This window comes from Panthera tigris, chromosome A3, assembly GCF_018350195.1.
Source record: "Panthera tigris isolate Pti1 chromosome A3, P.tigris_Pti1_mat1.1, whole genome shotgun sequence".
In the NCBI taxonomy this organism is placed as follows: Eukaryota; Metazoa; Chordata; class Mammalia; order Carnivora; family Felidae; genus Panthera; species Panthera tigris.
This window is the reverse complement of record NC_056662.1, coordinates 43905087-43930091: the sequence shown is the minus strand read 5'-3', so window position 1 is coordinate 43930091 and position 25005 is coordinate 43905087. Positions and strand designations below refer to the sequence as shown.

The 25005-nt window shown below is 42.9% G+C and overlaps 1 protein-coding gene across 3 annotated transcripts in view; it reads right to left on the bottom strand.

Annotated features, from left to right (window-relative positions):
* The window catches only part of SLC24A3 (solute carrier family 24 member 3), a 502919-nt gene extending 478246 nt beyond the window's left edge, over positions 1–24673 (bottom strand). For all 3 annotated transcript variants that reach the window (XM_042980972.1, XM_042980970.1, XM_042980971.1), the window contains exon 1: positions 24188–24673. In XM_042980972.1, the coding sequence (XP_042836906.1) occupies positions 24188–24632 (445 nt within the window). In that variant the 5' untranslated portion in view covers positions 24633–24673. The remainder of the gene's footprint in view (positions 1–24187) is intronic.
* Between the last annotated feature and the right edge of the window lie 332 nt (positions 24674–25005).

Here is a 25005-nt window from a genome sequence, read left to right as displayed (position 1 = left end):
GGCAGTTCCCTGGGGAACGGCAGCCTGGGGAAGAAGAGGGGAAACTCTACCAGCTCAACTGTTAAAAAAGAAAAAACGTTTATAAACCCAAAGACAGTGAGCTATAAATGTCCACCATCCCCAAGGGACCCTCTCTCTCTCCTTTTCCACACACACATCCCTGTCTGTCTATGGGTCTTCTGTCACATCTGCTGGCCTTCCAATATGGCCCTTGATGCTCATTTTGAGGGTTTTTTTCTCATCTACAAACATTGTAGGGGTGGAGCAAAGAAGCACACAATGAAACACAGGCCCGCCTTCTGCCTCTCTAGGGAGCGATGTAGACCCCAAGCATCTGTGGGCATGAGCTGCTTGCTTCCCTCGAGTTATTCTGTCCTCCTAACCCACATCACTCCTTATCAGCACCTACCCCCACCCTCAAAGTCACAACACTCTCCCAAGTCACAGCAGACACTGGGTTTCCTAAGCCCTGTCATAAGGAAACTGGGGACTTTTTTCTGTAGCACTCATTTCACACCAGCCACAACACTGCTCCTAGACATCCACGCTGGTCTGGAGCCTGGATTAGCCCCAAAATAACCTGTGCTCTGTAGCAGGTGAACAGGCCATGAACAGAAGCAAAATGCCTGGAGGGTATTTCAGAAAGCAATGCTTTCTCCTAGATCTACATACGGATATTCATTCATTCATTCATTCATTCAACAGTTAGTTAGTAAGCTCCCCTCTGCACAGCAAATTCACTCTGTACTGCAGGGACATGGAGAACACCTGAGATCCAGAGCGGACCCATACAGATTTCAATGTAGAAAGGTAAATAACTGATGTGATCCCAGGCACGGGAGCTGTGTATAAGAATGTTCAACTCCAGCACTCTCTGTGATGTGAAAAACAATAAAAACAACTCAAATGTCCAACACAGTGGGAAGAGCTAAAAAGCAAAATCATCTCTGATATATCCATGCGAATGACACAGTGAGGAAAACAAGCACACGGGTATTTCAAATGGAGAGGACATAGTACAGGGTAACACAGGCTGTATAGGTAACAACACAGTTAGCGGCTTCAAAGGGCTGGTGAGGCAACCCAGAGATTAGCAAAGGCAGGCAGTTGTCAGCATCCCTAGGATGGGAACGGCAATGGGAAAGGGGGGTGTTACTAGAGCTCGGGAGCCAGGCCATGAAAAGGAGGGGCTTCCAGCATGAATGCAGCCACAGAGAGGCTGCCTGAAGCAGGGGGGAGGGGAAGAGAAGAGGAAGAAAGAGAAGGGGAAGGAGACGCCTTCTTTCTCTCCCCATCCTGTACTCCCTGTTGGCCAAACTGCCCGGAAGTCAGAGGGCAATGAAGCTGGGGAAAGTAACTCCCTGTGATAAAAGAAGGGCAGGGAAGGGGTAAGAAGTGCATCTGGGGGACACCTAGGTAGCTCAGTCAGTTAAGCGTCTGACTTTGACTCAGATCATGATCTCGCAGCTTTTGAGTTCGAGCTCCCATGTTGGGCTCTGTGCTAACAGTTCAGAGCCTGGAGCCTGCTTCAGATACCTGTCTCCCTCTCTCTCTGCCCCTCCCCTGCTCACCCTCTCTGTCTCTCAAAAATAAATAAAAGCTAAAAAAAATTTTTTTGAAAAAAAAAAAAGGAAGGGCATCTGAGGGTACACAGGATATCCTGGAATACCATTGTGGCATTGAAAAGAATGAGGTGGATCAATCTCCAATATACATTGTTGAATAAGAATAAGCAAGATAAGCCACACCAGTGGCTCCTGGACAGAGCTGTAAACATTGGGGATAGAGGCAGGATGCTCAAAGAGGACATTAGCATTATCTGTGATGTCTTAACTTTTCTCAAGAAGGAAGTAACCCATGGATTACTTGGGTAATAACAATGAATATAAAAAGGTGAATACATGAGCCATGTTTGGTGTGTGCTGCATCCCAATCCTGCCAGCCAGAGCTGGTGTCCCCTTCCTCCCACAGCTCTTTTTAGGGCACCTCACATGTGAAGGTAAGCCTGGGGTAGGAAGGGGAATGGATGCCATCCCATAAGTAAAGGGCATCCTCCTTCCTACCCCAAAAGCCTCTGCATTTCCCTCTCAACATCCTCAGACTCTCAACAGAGCAACCCCAGCTTCTAGAAGGGACCCACAGAAGGGTCCCTATCTTGGCATTTCAAATAAAGCTCATCAGGTCTGTTGGAAGGACAGTCACTCAAGGAGCATACTTTGGAGTATGTTCACACACACAGGGCAAAACCAAAGCACCTGTCTCCTGCCATGGCTTATAGATGCTTCTCAACCTTCTCTCACATGCAATAAGAGAACAAAGTTTCCTGGCTGCCATCCCCCAAAGATTCTGATTCAGGAGGCATGGGTGGGGCCCATGACAGTACATGTCTAGCAAGCTCACAGGAGGTGGCAGGCAATACTGATAACCAATCCAAGGATCTTGCTTTGATCACTACTGGCTTCTACTACAAGCAAAAATTTATGACATGCAGAAGAAATCCATCGAGCGGTACAATTTCAATGGCTCTGTGAAACCAACAGAAAATCACATTTATAAGAGTAATTCTATGAAATAAAAATGAATAATGATTCAGGGCATGCTCAGAAGCAAAACGATATTGCTCTGGCTGTAAATTAGCCTTAGAAGGAAGTGTATTTCTCACATATTCCAGGCTACCAATTTAAAATTCACGATAAAATGTGAGATTTTTAGTGTTTTCCAATGTAAAGACAATGTAGCGCAAATACTCATAGTTTACAGACGAGGAAACTGAGAACAAACATGAACATGCAGGTTAGTTACAGAAGTGGATTTAGAACCCTGGGCTCCAGACTCACTGTCCAGTACTCCTGTTAGGGACAAGATGAGCTGAGTTTCATATCCATGAATGTCTTAATGGCAGAAACTATAAAGATACCGGATGGGATCGTGAAATTTTACTCTCCTTCATGGCGGAACAATACAGATCAGCCCTGCAAAATATCAACATAAAATATTTCATTCCTGGTGTCTCCTAAAATAAACCCTCATTCTGCGCAGACAGTCAGAAGGTTCATCGGAAGACAGTGATCCCAAGCAAGCATTTCTCTTATCTCCCCTTCCTCCTACTTTCCTCCCTACCCTACTTCCCAACAGACTCAGAAGACACTGATAAAGCAAACACTGGGATGAAAGGGCTTTCAAGAGATACTATGGCACCCGGAAACCCCCAGGAGCATCCTTTCCCAGGCAGGACAAGATCTGCCCATTTATGGTGTCTTGGCTCGAGACTGAAAGATGAAGTTCTTGCCATCTTAGGCAAAACAACTGTCCAGATCTGCCTCAGAGTGGACATCCTTATCCTCCCAGGCTCAGAGCTGTTGTTTGTAATTCAGTTAATACTGCTGACTTGTATAACCAAAGGGAGTGTGGAGAGATCCCCTCCCCCACTCCTGGGTGTTCCATTGCTATTGTAAAACTGAGTCAATGGTTAACTTTTTTTTTCCTCTTTTCCTTTTTATTTTGTTACCAGAAGAACAAGCAGCATGTAGGAAAACCAAAACAACTGTCAAGAAAAGAAGAGAGGAAAGAAAAAATATCTACTTAAGAAAGGGAAGGTCATCACAGGATATATTTTAAGGAAATGACTTTGCCTGATTCTCATAACTGTCTTGATGTGTTTTCCAAGCTGGTATTTCTTTGCCATCACTGTCCCATTAACACTGTTTGCCTCCAGTTGTTACAGAGGTTCTGGGGATTTCTGAGGAACAATTTCACATAGAAGTGCAATCTGAGGTTGATGAGATAAAGTGGGGACACTTGATACCAGGCAGAGACTGCCTCAGGATATGCCTTTAAAAATTTAAAACCTATTCAGTATACTCTAAGTTAGGGAACCTAGTGGACAGAGCTCTATACAGAAACACGTGGAAGCCTCATAACTCCACAGACATTGTCAAAAGCTCTACTGGACCTACTGGATTACTACAAACACAATAATGACTAGAGAGTACAGTGACAGACTGAGTAACAGACTCACGCATTAGGGTGTTTAATTAGTAGTAACCAAATATTTTAAATAACCCATAATATTTTAGATAACCAACAATAAACAAATATACATATACACATATATATTTATATATACATACACATACACACATTAGGTATGCTTGGGTGGCTCAGTCGGTTGAATATCCGACTCTTCATTTCAGCTCAGGTCATGATCTCAGGGTTGTGGGATCGAGCCCCACACTGGGCTCCATGCTAAGCATGGAGCCTGCTTAAGATTCTCCCTTTCTATCTCTCTCTCTCTCCCCCCCCCCACCCCAATCCCTCTCCCCCACTTGCACTCTCAATCTCTAAAATATACATGTATATTCTATACATTTAAATATATAGAATACATATATACACATATGTATGTGTTAAATGTATATTCTATACATTTAATGGAATATCCTATATACTCGGTGGAATGCCAATCAGCCTGTGAAACGGTAATTATTGAAAAAACTGAGTTATCATTATTTCAAATATGTTAAGTAACAAAAATGTAATACGGAACATCATAAGTCAAAAATGTAGGAGTGCCTGGGTGGCTCAGTTGGTTAAGCATCTGACTCTTGATTTCAGCTTAGGTCATGATCTCACAGTTCATGGGTCCCAGTCCCGTGTGGTGCTCTGTGCTGACAGCCACAGACTGCTTGGGATTCTCTCTCTCAGTCTCTTTCTGCCCCTCCCCCACTCGCACGCACACTCTCTTGCTCTCAAAATAAATAAAACATTAAAAAATAAGTCAAAAATATAATATACAATACTGTATTTACTTTATGACCACCATCTATCTTATTTTATGAGAGGATCATATGAGAGTGTGTAAGGAGTATTCGCTAACTCTAAAAAAAATTATGCATATAACTAAACACTCGAAAAAAGATGAAAAATTAATATTTGATCTTTGGGGATGGCATAATTTTAACTCGGTTTCTTCTTTTTATTTTTGTTATTACTTATAGAGTTGGCAGTATTCCATCAAGGACACATCTGAGACTCCATTCAGTTGGTACAGTGTCATCTGGGCAAAAAGGAATAATTTAACAAATATTTATTGAATTTTTCCTGCAAACTAGGCTCTGGGCATAAGGTGGAGAACACAACAGACGAAGCTCCTGCTCCAGAGAGCTGACATTCTCCTCAGGAGGGTAGCGGCAGCACAGTGAGAAAATAAATGTACAGTCTATCAAACGATGACATAGTAACTGCCCACGTAAACATCTGTGTGATGGATCACTCCAGGACTTCCAGTTTCTGCTTCTTGGTGTCAGACCACAAAGTCTGATGCGTGAAGTGTATTAGTTTCCTAATGCTGCAGCAATAGAGTCCCACCATCCTAGTGGCTTTAAAACAGACCAAAATCTTATAGTTCTAGAAGTGAGAACTCCAATAGGGAGGGGTGTCAGTGGGCTAAATTCAAAGTGTCAGCAGGGCTGTGTTCCTTCTGGAGACTCCACAGGAGAATCCCATTCCTGGCCTTTCCCAGCTCCTAGCAACTGCCCATGTTCCTTGGCTCATTGGCCCCTTTCATCTTCAAAGCCAGTAAGTGTACCACCCCCATCTCTGCTTCTGTCCCCACTGTCCCTGACTCTGTCCCTCCTGCCTCCTTCTTTCACTTACTAGGACTCCTATGATTACAAAGAGCCCACCTGGATTATCCAGGATACTCTCAAAGTCATCTGATTAACAAACTTAATTCCCCCATGTCATATAGTACCATGGATTCCCAGGATCCTGGGATTAGGAGATGGGCATCTTTGACAGGGAGGGGGACGTTATTCTGCCTACCACACTGGGATAGCTTCTGTTGAACTCCCTGACAGGAAATGTTCCTCAAAGATGCTTAGCACAGTGGAAACTACCACTGTCTACCTATGTGGCACTGAGCAAGTCACTTTAACCCAAAGAGGATAATAACATCTAATCCATCGTTCTGTGGGATAATTGAGATAAAATACATGAAAGAGGTATGAACATGGAAAACACACTGATAAGCTGCTTAATATTAGACAGATGTAGCTGTTCTTGAATCCCTCTATCCATGAATTAAATTTCTTCTTCTTTGTAACAAACTAAAAATTTCAAGCTGAAATCTGAACAGGCATTCTGGGATACTAGGGTAATCAGTCAATAGTATGTGATTTACTCTTTCCTATATGCCCACTGAAAGAAATACAGAAACACATAAAAAAGATGCTGAGTATGGATGAGCCCCTGAAACATAATAATGGAGTGTGACAGGTGGGTAGCTGGAGAACACACTGATCCCCAAGGTGTGAAACCCTATCTCAGAACCATGCTGCTGAAAGGAGCTGCTTTCAAGGGTTTCCCTACCCTATGAATGTCTCTCTATATCCATCCACACAGAAACCCCAGTTCCTGGAAGTATAACTCAACCAGGGAAAGAGTGGGTAGATGGGGGAATACTGCCTTCTACAAAATAAAAAAGAGAAGAGACAGAACCATGGACATATACAAATGAGGGTGTTGGATTTTAATGCACTGTCTCTAGATGGAAGAACTATCAATTGAGTGAAATTATATAAATAAAGCTCCATCTAAATATTCAAACTACCAGGAGATCTCCTCTCAAGCAAGCTGAGTCACCCTTAAAAAGTCAACATAAACAAAGAGAATCTGGCCAAGACCATGAACAAACAACAACCAGATCTTCAGCTGAAGATATGCTAACAGTAACCTAACACAATGTGACAAGGCGAATGCTTGGGAGAGACAGGAAAGTCCACTGAAAGGCACACACGGGGCCTGGATCTTCTCCTTCAAAGGTGGGTAACAAAAAAAAAACCCTGAAAATTCTCTGCAACATAAAAAAAAGAATACTACATTCTAAAAATAATTTATCAAAGGAAGTAGAAGTAAATTTCAGAGATAATCTATTTTTTAATATCAAGGGCATGTAAAGAAATATGGGCTATATGACAGAAAATTAAAAATGAACAAAAAAGCTAATATTACAATAGAAGCTAGCTAATATGGAGATGCACAAAATATGAAATGGTTAAAAAGTCAGAAATGCACAAACAAAACCTAAGTGGAATAAAAGACAGTCAAGCAGACCCAAAGTGCTAAAAATCAAACCATTCAGGAGAAAGAAAAAAAAATTCAAGACTCTTGCAGAATGAAAAAAAAGACTCTTGCGGAATGAAGAGGAAATGACCAAAAGAGGGAAATGATGAAATGAGAAGATGACAGACAAATGGCTATCCAATTACAAACAGTTCATGTTCTAAGAAAAATGACCAAAACAAATGAAAAACCACACTCAAAGGTCATATTCTCTAGACAAACAAAATTAGAATTTGGTATTTAAAAATATACACCTAGGAGCACCTGGGTGGCTCAGTCAGTTAAGCATCTGACTTTGGCTCAGGTCATGATCTCACAGCTTGTGGGTTTAAGCTCTGCATCGGGCGCTGGGCTGACAGCTCAGAGCCTGGAGCCTGTTTTGGATTCTGTGTCTCCATCTCCATCTCTCTGTCATCCTTCACTTGTGTGCCTGCGCTTGCACACTCTCTCTCTCTCTCTCTCTCTCTCTCAAAACTAAAAATTAAAAATAATAAAAATTTAAAAATAATAAAAATATACACCTAAAACTCATCCTGACAACTTGGAAATTAAAAATCACTCTCCTAAATAACTGCAGGAAAAAAAAAACTACAATGACAAGACTATTTAAAAAGAACAATAATGACTACTTGACACTTTGGAACTTACAAGGCGAGTCTAAAGCTGCCCTCAAAGGCAAATGCACCATTAGCAAGAAGGAATAAAAATATATAAAGCAATTAATTCAAGATATTAGAATACAAAGGAATTAAGAGAAGACTGTCAAGGAACTATTAAAGCCATAACTGATTCAGAAAACAGGGGGGAAAGGAAAATTGATAAAGATACACATGATATGGATCTTCCAAAAATAATAAACCAAATACAGTCAGATTTGATCAAGGAAAAGAGAAACACATACGTTAGTAATCAGAAAATGTTACATAATCACAATTACAAAACAAGTTAAAATTTTAAAATGCAATGCAGAATTTGGTTCAGTTTAAAAATAATGAAATAGAGAAAAGAAAACAAATTCTAAGAAAACAAATTACCTACATGGAACGTAGCGGTGGCAGAAATTCAAAAGTGTCTCCAAAATTACTTTTAAGATTTGCTACAGGCCAGGTAAAGGCCAGGCAGTACTATATAAATGTCCTTTCAAATTTTAAACTTAACAGACCATCCCCATGCTTCATAAAATTCTCTAGAACATAGAAGAACATGGAAATCATCAATTTGTTTTGTAAAGTTAGTGTAATGCTGGCACTAAAACCTGGCAAAGAAGTTATAGGTCAATGTCTGTCAAGAATACAAAAGCAGGGGCGCTGGGGTGGCTCAGTCAGTTAAGCATCTGACTCTTGATTTGATTTCTGCTCAGGTCATGATCTTGCAGTTATGAGATGGAGCCCTTCATTGGCCTCTGTGCTGACAGGGCAGAGCCTACTTGGGATTTTCTCTCTCCCTTTCTCTCTGCCCCTTCCCCATTCATGCACAAACACATCTCTTTCCCTCTCTCAAAATAAATAAATGTTAAAAAAAAAAGAATACAAAAACAAAAATTCTATAAAGAGTATAGAAAAATCAGATCCAATATCCTATTAAAAAAGAAAAAAGAAAAATTGTCGTGGCTATCTGGGGTTTGCCTCAGGAGCAGCTTCATGTGGATATTTATTTACATCACATTATACTAAACGCTTCAACAAATGTTGATAAGGCATCTAACCACATACAACATCCATGGCTGATTTAAGAAAAAGAAACTTATTTGAAAATGAGAGAGATGAGGAAACATCCACAACATAATGAAAAGCAACTAACATAACCAAGAGCCAACAGTAAATAACTACCCAACTACAGCATGAACCTAAAAATTCCCTCTAGGGGGTGCCGAGGTGGCTCAGTCGTTTAAGCATCTGACCCTTGATTTCAGCTCCGGTCATGACATTCCCATTCCAAGAGAGACCCAGCACCACCCCCTCCCGCCCCCGTGCCACACCGCCCCCCTGCTATGTCAGGACAGCACAGAGCCTGCTTGGGATTCTCTCTCTCCCTCTCTCTCTCTCTGCCCCTCCCCTGCTTATATGCTCACTTGCTCTCAAAATAAGTAAACATAAAAACAATTGCTAGTTTATAAATACATACATACATACATACATACATAAAATTCCCTCTAGGGGTGCCTAGCTGGCTCAGTTGGTAGAGCATGCAACTCTTGATCTTACGGTCATGAGTTCGAGCCCCATGATGGGTATAGAGATTATAAATAAATAAACTTTAAAAAAAAATCCTTCCAAGTGCACCTGTTGTGATGAGCACCAGGTGATGTATGGAAGTGTGGAATCACTATATTTTACACCTAAAACTAATAACGCTGTATGTTAACTAACTGGAATTAAAAACTTAACCAAAAAAGAAAAAATAAATAAACCTACTTTGTTGAGGGCTTTATCATAAAAAAACAAAATTAAATTAAAATTCCCTTTAACAGAAAAATATTGGAAAACATAAGGTATTATTTTGGTTATTAATTGTAATTAATAAACCAATGGTCATCAATAAACCAATTTGTGTTTATTAATACGTATGTAGTTTAAAACTTAAGAATGAAAAATAAAGAACAGAATTAATTACAAAGAGTACATATTTTAAGAGAATATATAAAGAATGAAACAACAGCCACAATAAATAATAACAGAATAATTTTCACAAAGAAATGTAAGAAAGAGGGAAATAATTATGAATCTGGGCAGATTTGTTTTAAAGTCTTGATCAAATGAAGCACATTCTGAATGAAAATAATCAATGTTGTAAAATGCCATTTTTCCACAAATTATTTATAGATTTGTCAAAACCCAAAGGCATTTGAGCAAAATTCAACAGAGATTTTAAAGTTCACCTGGAAGGATAAACAAGTGATAATAGCAAATGATTTTTTTCCCCAAAACAAGAGGAGAGGAGTCTTGCCCTATTGTTAATAAATACGCTAATGAACTACAACAAGTAATTAATGAGTAAATAGAACAAAATACACATCACAAAAACTCTTCTGGTACATAAGAGAACAAGCATGGAATAAAGGTCAGACCACAAATGTCTGGGTAAAGGAAAGATTATTCAATAAACAATTTAACTATTAAATCTGTTCACAGTTTAAGTGAAATCTTCATCTTAGTTCTGATACCTTCCAAATGAAATAGAGTTAATTTTTTTTAAACTAAACCATAATATGAGGAAAAAGACATAAAGGATTATGTGGAATAAATACAGTAAAACCTTGGATTGGGAGTAACTTGTTCTGCGAGTGTTCTGAAAGACGAGCCAACATTTCTAATAAATTTTAACTTGCTAAAGGAGCGATGTCTTGCAATACAAGTAGTACGTGATGACAAATGTCATATGATCACAACTGAGCCAATGGTTCTTGAAATTTGCTTTGATTTACAAGTGCTTTGAACTACAAGCATGTTTCCAGAACAAATTATGCTCACAAACCAAGGTTTTATGTACACACTTGAGATCCTGGATCGAAGAATAAAACAATGAAAAAAGACAAGAAAAAAAGAAATATAGTTTTAGCTAGATAAAAATGAAAATCTTCTGTATGCCAAAAAAAAAAAAAACAACAAAACTGACATAGGATTAAAAATGTATTTATGGAATATATAAAGAGTTTTACAAATCATTAAGAAAAATAGTTATCCCATTAGAAAAAAATGGAGAAGAGACATGAATAAGTTTTTCTCACAAGAAATAAAAAGTCAATAAACATTTTAAACATTCAGTTTCACCAGTATGAAGAAAACACAAAATAAAGCAGTAAGATACCATCTCTCTGCAAACTGAATTTAAAATATGTAAAATAATCATAATATTCCATTCTGGCAGAGAACACTGAATTGAGTACTCTCAAACACTGCTGTTGGAATTTTTAATTTCTTCAAATTCCTGGAAAATTACATAGCAGGATGTTAGCCTTTACAATAGGCATGCACTTTGACACTGACATGGCACTTACTTCTAGGAAACCAGCTTAAAGGAATTGCCATCAATTATCAAGGACTTGAGTACAAGAACAATGATCACAGTGAGGATATAGAAAATACCTAAATATCCCAAATGGAGGTATGAAAAAGTAAACTGTAATATAACCACAGGATAAAATGTAATAGTTAAGGCCATGGGGTCTGGAATCAGACAGCCTGAATTCATATACTACTTAGCCACATAGAAATTTTGGGCAAGTTATTTACACACTGTCTTATTTTTCTTTGCATGTAAAGTGGAGATCATAACGGTACCCACTCCATTGGATATCATGCAGATTAAAGGATTCAATACAGGGAAAAGCACTTAAACAGTGCCTCAAGCATGCAAAGTGTTCAATAAACATCACTTGCTATAATACTAAGAAAATTTTTGTGATGTTTAATACTATGCTTATGCAGACAGTGGAAATAATATCTTAAGTTTGATGCTATAGAGAAATGTTTATGATAAGTTAAAGAGCAGAATCTACCAATTCTACACAATCTCTTCCAGAAAATGTAGGAAAGGGGAATAATGTTTCCTAATTCATTTCATGGGGCCAGCAAAACCAGACAAAGATAGTACAATAAACCTATGACCAACACTCTGGGTGATCACAGGTGTGAAAGTCCTCAATAAAACAGGACCAATTCAAATCCAGAAATATGAAAGAAAAAACACACCATGATCAAGTGGGGCTTCTCCAGGGTATATACATTTTTTGAATCTGTAGTCAAAAAATCAATCCATGTAATTCACCATATTAACTGTCTAAAGAATAAAAAACATAGCATCATATCACCTGATGCAGAAAAGCACCTGATAAACTTCAATACCCATCTCTGATAAGAATTCTCAACAAATTGTAACTAGAAGGGAACTTCCTTAACTTGACAAAGGACATGAAAGCCCTACAGTAAACATCATACTTAAAGGACTGAAGGCTTTCCCCTTAAGATCAGGGACAAGGCAAGGATGTCCACTCAAACTCAACATTGTACTGAAAGTCTCAGCCAGTATGATAAAGTGAGAAAAAGAAATAAAAAATTAAAAAAAAAAAAACCCCACCCTGGGATCTGAACGTTTACAGCAGCTCTACTCATAATCAACAAAACTAAAACAACCCAAATATCAACAGGTAAATGGATAAACAAGCTGTTGTACATCTGGTTTAATGGAACACTACTCAGCCATGAAAGGGAATGGACCTACCCACACAGGCAACAGTGTAATGAATCTGAGAGGCATTCTGCTGAGTGAAAGAAGTCAGTGTCAAAATATTTCATCCTGTAGGATTCCATTTGTTTGACATTCTCAAAAAGACAAAACCAATGGTAACAGAGGTCAAACAATAGGGATGAAGAAGGGTATAACTGCAAAGGGTTGGTTTGACAAAGTTTTGGGGGGCTGATATTTTTGTTCTGCATCATGGCGATTTGAATGTATATTAATTTTTTAATTCAAAAGCGGTATCCAAGATATTATATATAGTATTCAATCAATTTTGTAATATATGAGGGAGGAAATATACCACAATGTTGGAAAATACTGTTATTGACCTGCCTTCATGTCCAGATTTATCGAAAGTAGGTGCAATAGGTTTTCTTTTTGCACTTAACCCAGCAAACATTTGTGATTTCAAATAACCACATTATGAAATCCTACTAAGAAGGTGATTATCATCGGGTTTTCAAAGCCTAGGGTGTTAAGGTCCTAGGAAACTTTGCTTTGTTTGGAAGTGGTGTCCAGATCACAGACTAGAATTGTAACACCAGGTATGAAAAAAGTTGAAATCTTGTAAATTCAAAAACCCCAACAGGAAAAAATTCATGGTTACTCATTTTTGAAACAACTAATCATTGCCATGGTTATATGAGGTGACTCCCCAGGTGGAAAGTAAACCAGCGATGTTAACTCTCTCCTGAAGCAAGTTAAGACTGTCCTAAGAGCCCGTATTTCCAAAAAAAAAAAAAATCCCCCCCAAAATATTTTATTTGCTACAAGAAGTAGCCGCCCCTCCCCCGACATTCCCTAATTTTCCCCATTTAGTGACTACGCTAAATGCCAAATAATTCCCAACAAGATTTTAGCACTTCAGGAACATTTCAGATTTTGAAATAATTTCACTGAGTCCATCTACATTAAATCCATTTCTAGCCTTAATTTTCTGCTTTTTCCTTAAGTATTTACTAAGCAAAGAGTCAGAAAACTGGGCTCCACCCCCAGCAGTAATTCTCAGATGTTAAGAGACAATAGCCCCCAAGATCTCTATCTCTAATACCCTAAGAAACAGATACTGGTGAAAATCTCATTGCAGAAAGCTTAGCCAAACTGCCTGAATGAACAAGCAACTTGAAAAAACTTTCCACAGAGAATTCATCCAGCAATGCTGTGCAAATGACAGGAAACATCATCCACCAGAGAAACTGGTCACCAGCCACATGCAGCCTTCACCCAGCACTTAGATATGGCTGCCATCCCTGATTAGGAGTGAACCTGACGACTGAGAAAGGTCTCCATGCCCCCAGTATCGCGAATGTTGACGGACTTCACACTCCTCTCCCCACCCCCACCTCACAAGCAGCTTTCGGTGCAGAGCAACACTGCTGGTGGTGGAATTTCCTTTAATTCTAGAAGCTACAATTTTTTTACCTTTATTTTTGGAGTAGGTGACAGAAGTTACTTACTTTGACTGTTGTTTCTGAATAAAAAGGTACACAGGCCGTGTGTGGTTAGGACAGGGCAACACAAGTTATCCTCATGATGGTGGATCTGTGCAATATTCTGATTGTGGTGGTTACAGCAACCAACACAAGTGAGAAAGCTGTATAAAACATACACACACCTCTAACACACACTACACACACACAATACTATACACACATGAACAAATACTACACGCACATGCATGCACATACACACTACAGGCACACACATGCTGAATTCACTACATACACTACACATACATACGTGTACACACGACACACACACATACTGAATGCACACACACACACATACTGCACACATATGCTCTACACATACATATACACATACAAACACTACATACACTTAAACAGATACACATATACACATGCACGCACATGAGCACAAATGAAGCTCGGGAATCTGAATAAGGTTGGTGGCTTGTTATCAATGGTACTTCTCTGGTTATGGTATTATACTAGAGTTTTGCAAAATGTTACCATTGAAGGAAACTGGGGGAAATGTACTAGGGATCTCTCTGCATTATTCCTTACAACTGCATATGAATCCACAACTATCTCAATAAAAATCTCAGTTAAAGGAAAGGAGATGATGAAGACTATGCCTTCTTTCCCCCTACCCTGAGCATAAGCCCCATCAGGGGGCAACAACTCTTACCAGTTTCATGTATATGAGAGCTAAAGAGATAAAGGAGGAAGGCAGGAAGGGAGGGGAGGAGGGCAGGAGGAAGGGAGCCTGAAATAAACTGCATTGCATCAAAATAAATTGTTCAGCTCCATCATACTTATAACTGCCTCAGGACAGCTCACTGAGTCTAGGAGAATGTTTCTGCTGAAAAACACCCCCTAGCCCCCACTTCCTCTCCCACTGGATTCCTACTGGTTCTCCCTCCAGACAGGACATGGGGCAACCCCTCTCTGAGAAACCCAACCACCCCCTGATAAAGATCCAGAACTGGAGACATGGAGCACTGCCCGGTGACATGGCCCAGTTGGATCACCTTACAGAGAAACAGTCAACAGACCCTCCTCTTTGCAGTTTCCAATCATCATTTCAGTAGCCTCTCTTAAATATGAGTACACACAAAGGATCACTTAACTTTTAAAGAAAGCACATAATATGAAAAACAAAGCGGAAAGACAACAGCAACCTGGAAAAAACCAAGTCCACATACAGAAAAGGAAATTCCAAAGACTACTTACTATTCACACACTTTAGGATATAAGCAATGATGCTGTATTGATGAAGCAGAACAGGATGTTACTAAAAATAACTCTCAGAGGAGGGAGAAAAAGAGCTCTTGGAACTAAAAATACAACAGCAGAAATGAAATCCTCAGTAGAACTAGAAGATGTGGTTCAGCAACCTATAGAAATTAGAGCAGGAGGATGAGGGAAAAATGGGAGAGAAGAGATCAGAAAATCAGAATATCAATCTTGGAAGTCAAACACCCCAGTAACAGACAATCCAGAGAGGGGAGAGAGCTTGGGTTGGAGGAATGCACACAAGTTCCCAGATCTGAAGGACATGAGCCTCCAGATGAAAAGAACCAGGTGAGTTCCCAGTACAATACATGAAAACAGAACCACCCCAGCCATTTAACTGATATGCCTGAATATTAGGAACAAAGAGCACCCATGCTTTTTGGGGAGACAGGAGGAAACAGGTAACATACAAAAGAACTAGAACAGCATCAGACTTCTCAGGGGTAACCCTTAAAAGCAATGCCTTCAAAACTGGGGAAACTGAGTTCCAACATAAATTCCCCCTCCAGCCAAACTATCTTCAAAGTGTGAGACTCGAATTAATGTATTTTCAAACCTATTTTCAAATCTACGATGTCCCAAACCTTTGTTTTCTTGTTTCCACACTCTGTCTTAGGAGGCACCTGGAGTGTGTGATCCCCAGAAACGTGTACCACAGATGAAGGGATAAACCAAGCAGGGCAGGAAATGCATATAGGTTCCTTGCAACACAGGGAGAGCTGGGGGTTGGGGGGGGGGGGAGTCATGGGCAGTATGAAGCTATAGGCAGATCTCAAGATGACAGCTGGGCAGCAGATTTAACAAGCAACCTATCCAGACTAGAACAAGCTGGAACAATCTGAGAAGGACTTCTGAAAAAAGAGAACTGGATAGAATATCTAACGGCAGTGTACATAGGCAAAGAAGGTGAGGGCAACCGGAGGAAAGTTTGGGCTTCAATTAGTGGTGAAGGCTTAGAAAACTAAGCAAATACTCATTCACATTTAGGACATAAAAATTAAGCCCAGCATGCTTCATAGCTCGGGTACAAAGAGCACTGACATGGCTGTGATAAATACTGACCACTGCTCTATCCAGAGGTGCCTAGTCTTAGCTGCACACTAGAGCCATCTGCTTCCCTTAAAAAAAAAAAAAAATACCAATACCCAAGCTATACCCAGGAACATTATGTCAGAATCTCTGCAGGGAGTTGGGGGGGGGGGGGAGGGTTAGACCCAGACATAAGTAAAGTTTAAAGTTCCCTCCTGATTACAAGGTGCAGAGAAGACGGAAACCCAGGAGCCAAGCAAAGATACAATTTTCACCCTCATGCATACTATTTCCCAGGTACTTATCTGTAGCAACTGCTTATGATCTTGACTTTTGACAATCAGCTATATTCCACCCAGATGTCCTACCAGTAATCAAAGTCAAAATGTCCAAAAGTGAATGTTCCTTCTTAAAGATGGTGCTATTGACTCAGCAACGTTAACCTTCAGCACTCCCTTTCTCCTGGTCACCCATGCTTCCCATCACCCACTTTGTTCTTATATCAAAACCCTACCCAAGAAATATGCTTGTTACTTCCTGTTCCCTGTGGGTTCAGAGCGCACTGTTTGTCACTCAAGTGAAAATGACTTTTGCTGAGGTCAAACAATGCAGAAGCAGAGAGGGAGTCATGAAGAGAAAAACACAAAGTTGCAAATGTGAAATTCCTCTGAACTAGGTCAACAGAGAAGCAGACTTTAATTGTTCTCATTCTCCTAGAAATGAAGAGTGATGGACAAGGAATAATGGCTAGATTTCATGATTTAGATAAGCAATTTGTATTGGTTTGAATACCTCCAGAAATATCAAAGGCCTATTCACCGTACCTTCCAATGTTTGAAGTCTAGAGTTCAAAGGGTCATGACTGCTCCTCGATCACAGATGTGTCCAGGAAAAGTTGAGTTTGTTTTGTTTGTTTTTTTTTAATGTTTATTTTTGGAGAGAGAGAGAGAGAGAGAGAGTGAGCATGTGAGCAAGGGAGGGAAAGAGAGAGAAGAGAGAATCCCAAGCAGGCTCTGTGCAGAGCCCAACGTGGGACTCAAACCCACAAACCTTGAGATCATGACCTGAGCCTAAATCAAGAGGTGGATGCTTAACCACCTGAGCCCACCCAGTTCCCCTTGGAAAGCTCAGCTTCTATCCAAGTGTCAAATGTCTACGCACTGCCATTCAAATTCACAATTCCCCATATATACATCTCATTAAAAGTTAGGCAAGGTTGGGGAAACAGGGGTGCTGTCGATTAAGCATCTGACTTCAGCTCAGGTCATGATCTCACGGTTTATGGGTTCAAGTCCTGTGTCGGGCTCTGTGTTGACAGCTCAGAGCCTGGAGCCTGCTTCAGATTCTGTGTCTCCCTCTCTCTCTGTTCCTCCCCCGCCTGTGCTCTGTCTCTCTGTCTCTCAAAAATAAACAAACAGTAAAAAAAAATTTTTATTAGCCAAGGTTTCATTTGGGGTCTGTGCCTAAAACCTTATCACCTTGCAGTTCCCCACCATGTTTGGGGACCCAATTTATACCCTCACCTGCAGTAAATGAGATAAGCTATCTCTCCTGCACCTGTGTTAATACTTGACATTATCCTGCATTTTCATTTTTGCCAACCTGATATTTAAAAATGTATTTCATCATTTTTAAAATGAGATTTCCCTGATTATTATTGAGGTTGAGGATTTTTACTGGTATCTACTGGTCATTTACAACTGCTTTGTCAACTGCCTGTCAGTATCTTTTACCCAATTTTTATACATTTGTTTTTTGTTCCCCATTCATTACCAACCTAATTCCTTTGATTTTCCAGGTTCCAGCTTCTCCTTACTACCAACACCTCCTCACGCCATGCTGTCTCTCTCATTCGCCTCGCCTATAATTCTTGAAAATTAGCTGTTCGACGCCTCTCTTCCCACTAAAGTCTAAGCCACCATGAGGACAATATTCTGAGTATCCATCTCAGACACTGCTGTCACCCCAACAACTAGTAAAAAGCCTGCCAAATATTAACTGGATGAATGAATGGAGGTCCTTGGGCCTTACACCAGTGGAGTCCAGGCAGAAACTCATTCAAGAGGTGCCACTGAAGACTGTTTCACAAGGGACCACTTACAAAGGTGGGAGTGGGAAAACTGGTAAGGGAGGTGAAGCCCCCAGGGATGAGAATGAGGACAGGACTGGTGCACCTGTAGCCACAGGAGAGAGTCTGGAAGATATCTTCCATGTCTTAAAACTCACAACTCTGTGATTAAAACTGCCTGGATGGCACCACGTTTCACTAGAGAAAACCTTCTTCCACTGTATCCCTTAATACGTCAAATTCTCAAACCCTACAGGATAAAACCATGTTTCAAACTGTTGCAAAGACAAACAAAAGTCATTGCCAAACAAGCCCTCCAGAAACTGAGGGCAGGAAAAGAGCAGAAAAACTTGAATTACCTTCTGGAAGTACCACTCATTTGCTATGTGACTTCAAGGACATCTTATGAACTTTCTGTACCTCAGTCTCCCCAATACAAGAGTCACTGTACTATTATTCCCTCCAAAAACATATATTTAGCTCAAGGAAAAGTAATCTCCTTGAGGAAAAAGAGAGTTGCCAAAATCCTGTCCTATCAGCCAACTTCCACCAAGCCCTGGAATTCTCAGCAAATGGCTGGTTTTGCAATTCTTTTGGCTTTGCCAACCCTCCAGGGTATTAAAAAAAAATCTTCCCACAAGGATTCAAGGCTTGCAAGTAAAGGAAATCTTTGAGAAAAATCTGGGTTGATGAGCAGCTAAGAAAAGCCAGGAGAGACACATCTATATATGTTTAGGCAGAAAATAGAAAAGGTTGAAAAGCGATGTGTTTCTAAAATACTGCTTCTATGAAAGCAACCTTCTGTTACTCCTTTACTCTCCCCAGTCGACTGAAAAAGGCAGTGTGATTCCCATTTTCTATTCGTGTCCTCCTCAGCTGGAGCTAGGCAATGCAGGGGCATGCAGCTTGGATACAAGTGGGCTTGGGATCAAATCCTGCCACTTAATGAAGTGACACAAAGCAAGGCACTCACCTTGTGTGGCTCCGTGTTAGCCCATGAAAAATGGGTAACAACACTGACTTTGATGGATGGGGGAGGGGGGGAAGAATTCTAAATCGTGAGATTAAAACGCATGCCAGTAACTGAGCTCCTGACATGCAGTCGCTAGTTTTTATTACAGGTACTGTAGTTCAGAAATCAAAACAGCTTCTTTACTTAACAAGTGTCTTTTGAGCATCTACTAAGGGCAGTTGATGCAGATGACAAAGGTGAGCAAAGGTCAGAGGGTCCCTGATCTCCTGGAGCTTATTAGAATGTGGTGAAGAGGACAGGTTACTCAAATCACAACCAAACAAATACATAATTGCCAACTGTGATAAATGCTATGAAGAGAAAATAGCTCAAGGAGCAAAATGGGAGGACCTAGTCTGGTTGGGTAGATCTTAGGCCCGGAAGTGAAAGATGAACGAGCTGTGATTGATAAATGTGGAACTGGCATGTGTGACAGGTCTGGGGCCAGAAGAAATGTCACCCTTTTGAGGAGCATTAGAAAGACCAGTGTAGTGAAGCATGGAAAGGAGGGCAGGAAGGGAGGATATCCAGGCAGAAGAATCCAGCAAGTCGTCCCCATAAACCACACGAGAGATTGAGAGGTCGTGGCCATTGTCCTCTGAGGAAGGGGAGGTCGCAGAGCTAAAGATAGGCTCTCAGCTTGGCAACTGAAATGTGCAGTTCAAGTACCCACACAGCCCTCTTTTCAGATACCACCTGTGGACCCCACACCTAACTTAAGACGGGCTGCCATGTTTTCATGATTGGAAGGTATTTCAAATATGTGTATATTTATCATTCACCATTTACCTCCTTGGGAAATGTCTGTGTCTGTAAGTTATTATCCCTTGGATCCCTGGTTTTCCAAAGATAGCCACAATATACATGCCCACCTGCTCTCCTTACAATATAACCTGACACTCCTTCACTGAGTAAGTGGTGACATCTATGTCCCCCCTTTTTGAACTTAGGATGACAACTGCCAATGCCTTGGCCAAAAGAAAACAGTGGAAGTCATACCACATGACTTCTGAGGCTAAGACATAAATGCTGTGTACGTCCACTTTATCCTCTTGGAACCCAGCTGCTGTGTTCTGAGGGAGTTCAAACTAAGGCACATGGAGAAGCCATATGGAGAGGCCATACATAGGTGTTCTGGGTAAATGCCCAGCTGAGAGCCCAGCCAACAGCTGGCCTCAACCCCAGACACGGGAGTGATGTTGCCTCCAGATGACTGCAGACCCAGCTGTCAAGTCACCCAGCCTTTCAATCTTTCCAGCTGAGCCCCAGACGTGGAGCAGAGATAAGCCATCCCAGAACACCCTGTCCAAACTCCTGACCCAAAGTATCCATGAGCAAAAACATAAAACAGTAGTTCTACACCACTACATTTTGAGGAGATCCATTATTAGAAACAGTAACTGGGCCAGAATATATATGTAAACTTTGAGCTATATATATTACATATTTTTTTTCTTATTCATTACTCACCTACCTAGGAACTTTCTAGAGGGGATGTCTATCATCACTCCTAAGCTAGAACCTCTGGGCTTTATTCGTACCACTTCTGGAAAAAGATGACCAGGTTCCTCACTTCAAAGAAAAACTAAACATTTTCAGACCACTCAAAACATGCAAAAGTAATCCATTCTCACTGCAGAAACAAGAAAAAGAAAAGAAAACCCTCATTTAGCCAATCTGACACCTTACTTCAATTGGCTTTGAAAACAGATCAAAAATGTCATCTTTAAGATACAAAACAGATGAACATAAGGGAATGGAGGCAAAAATAATAGAAAAACAGGGAGGGAGACAAAACAGAAGAGATTCTTAAATATGGAGAACAAATAGAGGGGTTGTGGTGGGAAGCAGGGTTGGGGGGAGAGGGGATGGGCTAAATAGGTAAGGGGCATTAAGGAATCTACTCCTGAAATCATTGTTGCGCTATAAGCTAACTAACTTGGATGTAAATTAAATAAATAAATTATTTTTTTAATTAAAAAAAAAAAAACGTGATCTTTATCAGCAACCATAGAGCCCTAGCTAGGACTGAAGAGCCCTTGTTTCCCTTCCTAAAGAGGAAGCCCTTGCTTCCTCTACCGCTGAAAGCTCAAGCGTCTGCGAAGATGGTGTGCAGCTACTGAATGAGGCAATGCACATAAAGCGTACTGAGCTCAGTGCTTGGCGCTTACAAGCCCATCCACCAGTTGTTACTCCTGCTCTGGTTATTGTGAGGATTCACATTTTTGTTGATTCCAGCAGTAACCCTTCCCTGACTCGTATTTAATAATGCTTGCATCCCATCTCAGCAGAAAGGAGTCAATACTGGAGTTTGGTTAGATGTCAGGAAAGGGAGCTCAGGTTCCACACCATCGAAGTGTTACACAACACTATATAACACAACTGCCACACATCCCTATTTTGGTTTGGTAAAAGAACAGTCTTTTTTATAAAAAAAGAAAAATCGATATGTGTTAAGAAAACAGGCTTCTGAGAAGTTACATTTTAATCACGGTGTGGTTTTCGAGGTAAATTAAAAACTATATTCTCCTTGGATCATTAGGAAGGTACCCCCCATGTGATTATATAAATATTACAAAGCTGCACCCAGATGGTGGCATGAATACCAGGAAACAGAGGTGGGATCAAAGAGTCAGGCCACCTTGGGTTGGGTCCTCCCTCTACTCCTCAATTGCTGTGTGACCTTAAGTGAATCACTCAGCCTCTCGCAGACACAGGGTCTTTGAAACAAGGCCAAACTCCATACTTTTTATCCATACTGAAAAGACACTTAAGTAGAGTTAGCACCCAAGTTTCCAGGGTAAAAAGTCAGTATTCTAAAGCTTAAGTATGCCAAAGGACAACCCCCCCCCCCAAGCTAAATAACCACTTGCAGATTCACACACATTAATATCTTAAATATGATCTAAAACACACACACACACACACACACACACACACACACACACACACACACACACCTGGGCCTGGCTGTGAATCAGCAAGGTATCACGTAATGAAATCATGAGTATCTACTTGAAGAAAAGGTGATTCGAGACAGAATTACAACTGGCGTGCCATTTGGGGGCTGGATGGCATCCCCCTTCACACTGCTGGATTTTCACGGTGATCTTCAGTTGCTGAGGTGGGGGTCTTCTGAAAGCTTGCATTTATGGAAGGAGAGAGATAGAGAGAGAGAATATGGGAGGACAGAGATCAAGGGAAGAGACCAGGGAAAGGGCTGTGCTATGGAACAAAGTCGGAGTTGGTGGCACCTGAAAAGAAATGTCACTGCTAGGGAAACCATTTCAAAATGACATTCTAGTCACCAGGTTTCTAGTTTGCAGAGTGTCTTCCACCCCCTTCCTCCTGAACACCCCGGCTTTCCCAGAGCCCCAGGCGGCCCCCAGCCATCGATGGACTTAACTCTATGGGCCACACTGGCCATCCAGAAAAATGCCCCTTACATCCTGGAAGTGATGGGCACTCTAGAACTCCCAGAGCCCCAGCATGCAGGAAACATGGCCGGCACGTAATTGACTTAGAAGAGCCCTTACCAAAGGTGGCATCAAGTACAGACTGGCTTTGCACTCACAAAAATCAGCAAGATTAAAAGGGGGTTAATGAAAACCCTCTTCGAGAGAATCAGTCAGTCACTGCTTTTGGCAGGTCCGACACTGCCCTTTAAGAGAAGTCCAGCTTCCCTCCCTGGCACACTCCCCTTCACCAGATAATCTGGGATTCAAGAGAAAAGGAGAGAGCTCTGGAGTCCCGACGGCTCCACTGAAGACCGGGACCGACTCGCTCATATTACCATATAAGATGAAGTCTGTCAAGAGGTCTGCTAAGACTTGAACCAAGAGGGACCACCTGCTTTCCCCACGAAGCACGAGACCAGCCAATCTGGGGGACATCCCCTTTTTAACCGATGCCACCCTTCACCATCACTATCAAAGTGCTTTTGTGCTGCACTTCATAACGCCTTGTATTAGAGCTACATCTTTCTTAACACCAAGGCACATACTTGTAACGGCTTTTTCTTTTTCTCACAACCATTTTTACGGCTGTTTTCCCACGAACCATGCCACTTGAACTGCTGGGATATAAAACCGTTTTTACAACATTCTTTTTCTTCCAAGTCTTTCCCTCCGTTATTTAGACAGCTGCCCCCCAGGGTCCAAACTGTTTTCAGTGGACAACTGTTCTGAGCACATTTCTCCACAAGGTCTATTTCAGCTCAAGAAAGGCCAAGGACAAATAAGACAAAAGTTGTGGGGAAAGGGCAGACCCACTGCAGGGCACCATGAGAGCAGAATGCAGCGTGACGGGGCAGCACAATCTAAATCATTTCTTCCAGAGCTGCAAGTGCCCAGAAGGGATCAGTCTTCCCAGTGAGTGGTCAGTGAAAGAGAGCAAGTCCATTCCTAAACCCTAGCCAGGCGGCCAACACTTTTCCTCCCCGGAGTTCCCGGCACCTGTTCTAGAAAAGCGGGTACGGAGCTTTCTGCCTGGTCCAGACCGCCTGTTCCGTACGGGGAACACTGGGAAATTATGTGTTTCACCAGTCAACCAGCCCCCTTCGTGCCCTCAACAAGCCGAAGGTGTACAGGTGGTTACCTGCACAGGTACCAAATCGTACCGGGACAACTTCATTGCTGGCCTTGGGGGACTTCTTTAGGGGAACAGCCCCCACCCCCTCCGCCACCAGTCCCTCCTGCCGGTGGGTAAGAAGGACAGAGAGCCAAGAGGCACAGGTAAGGGTCCCCAGGGCCAGCCAGGCGCCCCCGCGTGCCGGCCGCGACTCCACTGCGCGATCCTGGCCTCCAGGGCCCCCTCCTCCCGAGCCCCTCCGAGAGGCAGGGGGAGTCCTCGTGCCCGGCACCCCTTCCTGCCGGCCAGCCTGCTCGCCCCGCGCCCGGCCCGGGAGCCCCGAGCTGCCGGAGCCGCAGCGCCCACTCGGGGCGAGCCGCGAGCACTCACCATTATGCTCTTGCATGCTCGACAGCGACCAGAGCAGCAGCGCCACCAAGGCCAGGAAGCAGAGCTGGCTCAGCAGAAGGTCCCTCCGGCGGCTCCGGCGACGCTCGCGGTCCTCGTCGTCGGGCGACGGCATCCTCGGGCGGCAAGGCAGCGGCCCCGGAGGGGGCCCCGGCTGGCGGCGGCCGCTCCTGTCGCGGGCGGCCGCGGCGGGGACGGCGGCGGGAGGCACCCCTGCGCGCTGCAGCCGCGCGTCCTCGCTGCGCTCCCGCCTGGCCGCCGCCGCCTCCTCCTCTTCCTCTTCCCTGCCGCTGCCGGGCTCGTCGTCTTCGTCCTCGTCGTCGCTGTCGCTCAGTCCCTCCTCGCCCTCATCCTCCTCCTCCTCCTCGCCGCTGGCCCGCGCCGCCGCCTCCCGGCGCTCGGGGTCCCTCTCTTCCTCGCGCGCCATGGCTCCCACGCTCGGCGTCCGCGCTCGGCCTCGGGCGGCGGCGCGGCGGGGGCGGCGGGGGCGGCCGGGAGGCGGGGGCGGCGGCGGCCGAGGAGGAGGAGCGGGGAAGGACCGGCGGGAGGAGGGCCCGCCGCTGGCCAACTCCGCGGGCTGGCGAGGCCACCCGGGCTGGCTCCGGCCTCGCCGGCTGCGGGAGCGCGTCGCGGGACCGCCCGCTCCCTCACTCCATGGTCCGCGCGCGGGGAGCGGGGAGCCGGGGCCGAGCGGGGCCGGAGCGCGCCGGGAGCACAGGCGGCGCAGCTCCCGCAGCCTGCGGCGGCGCGGCGGCTCAGGCTCGGAAGCGGGCGGGGGGCAGTGCCGGGGACGCAGCCCG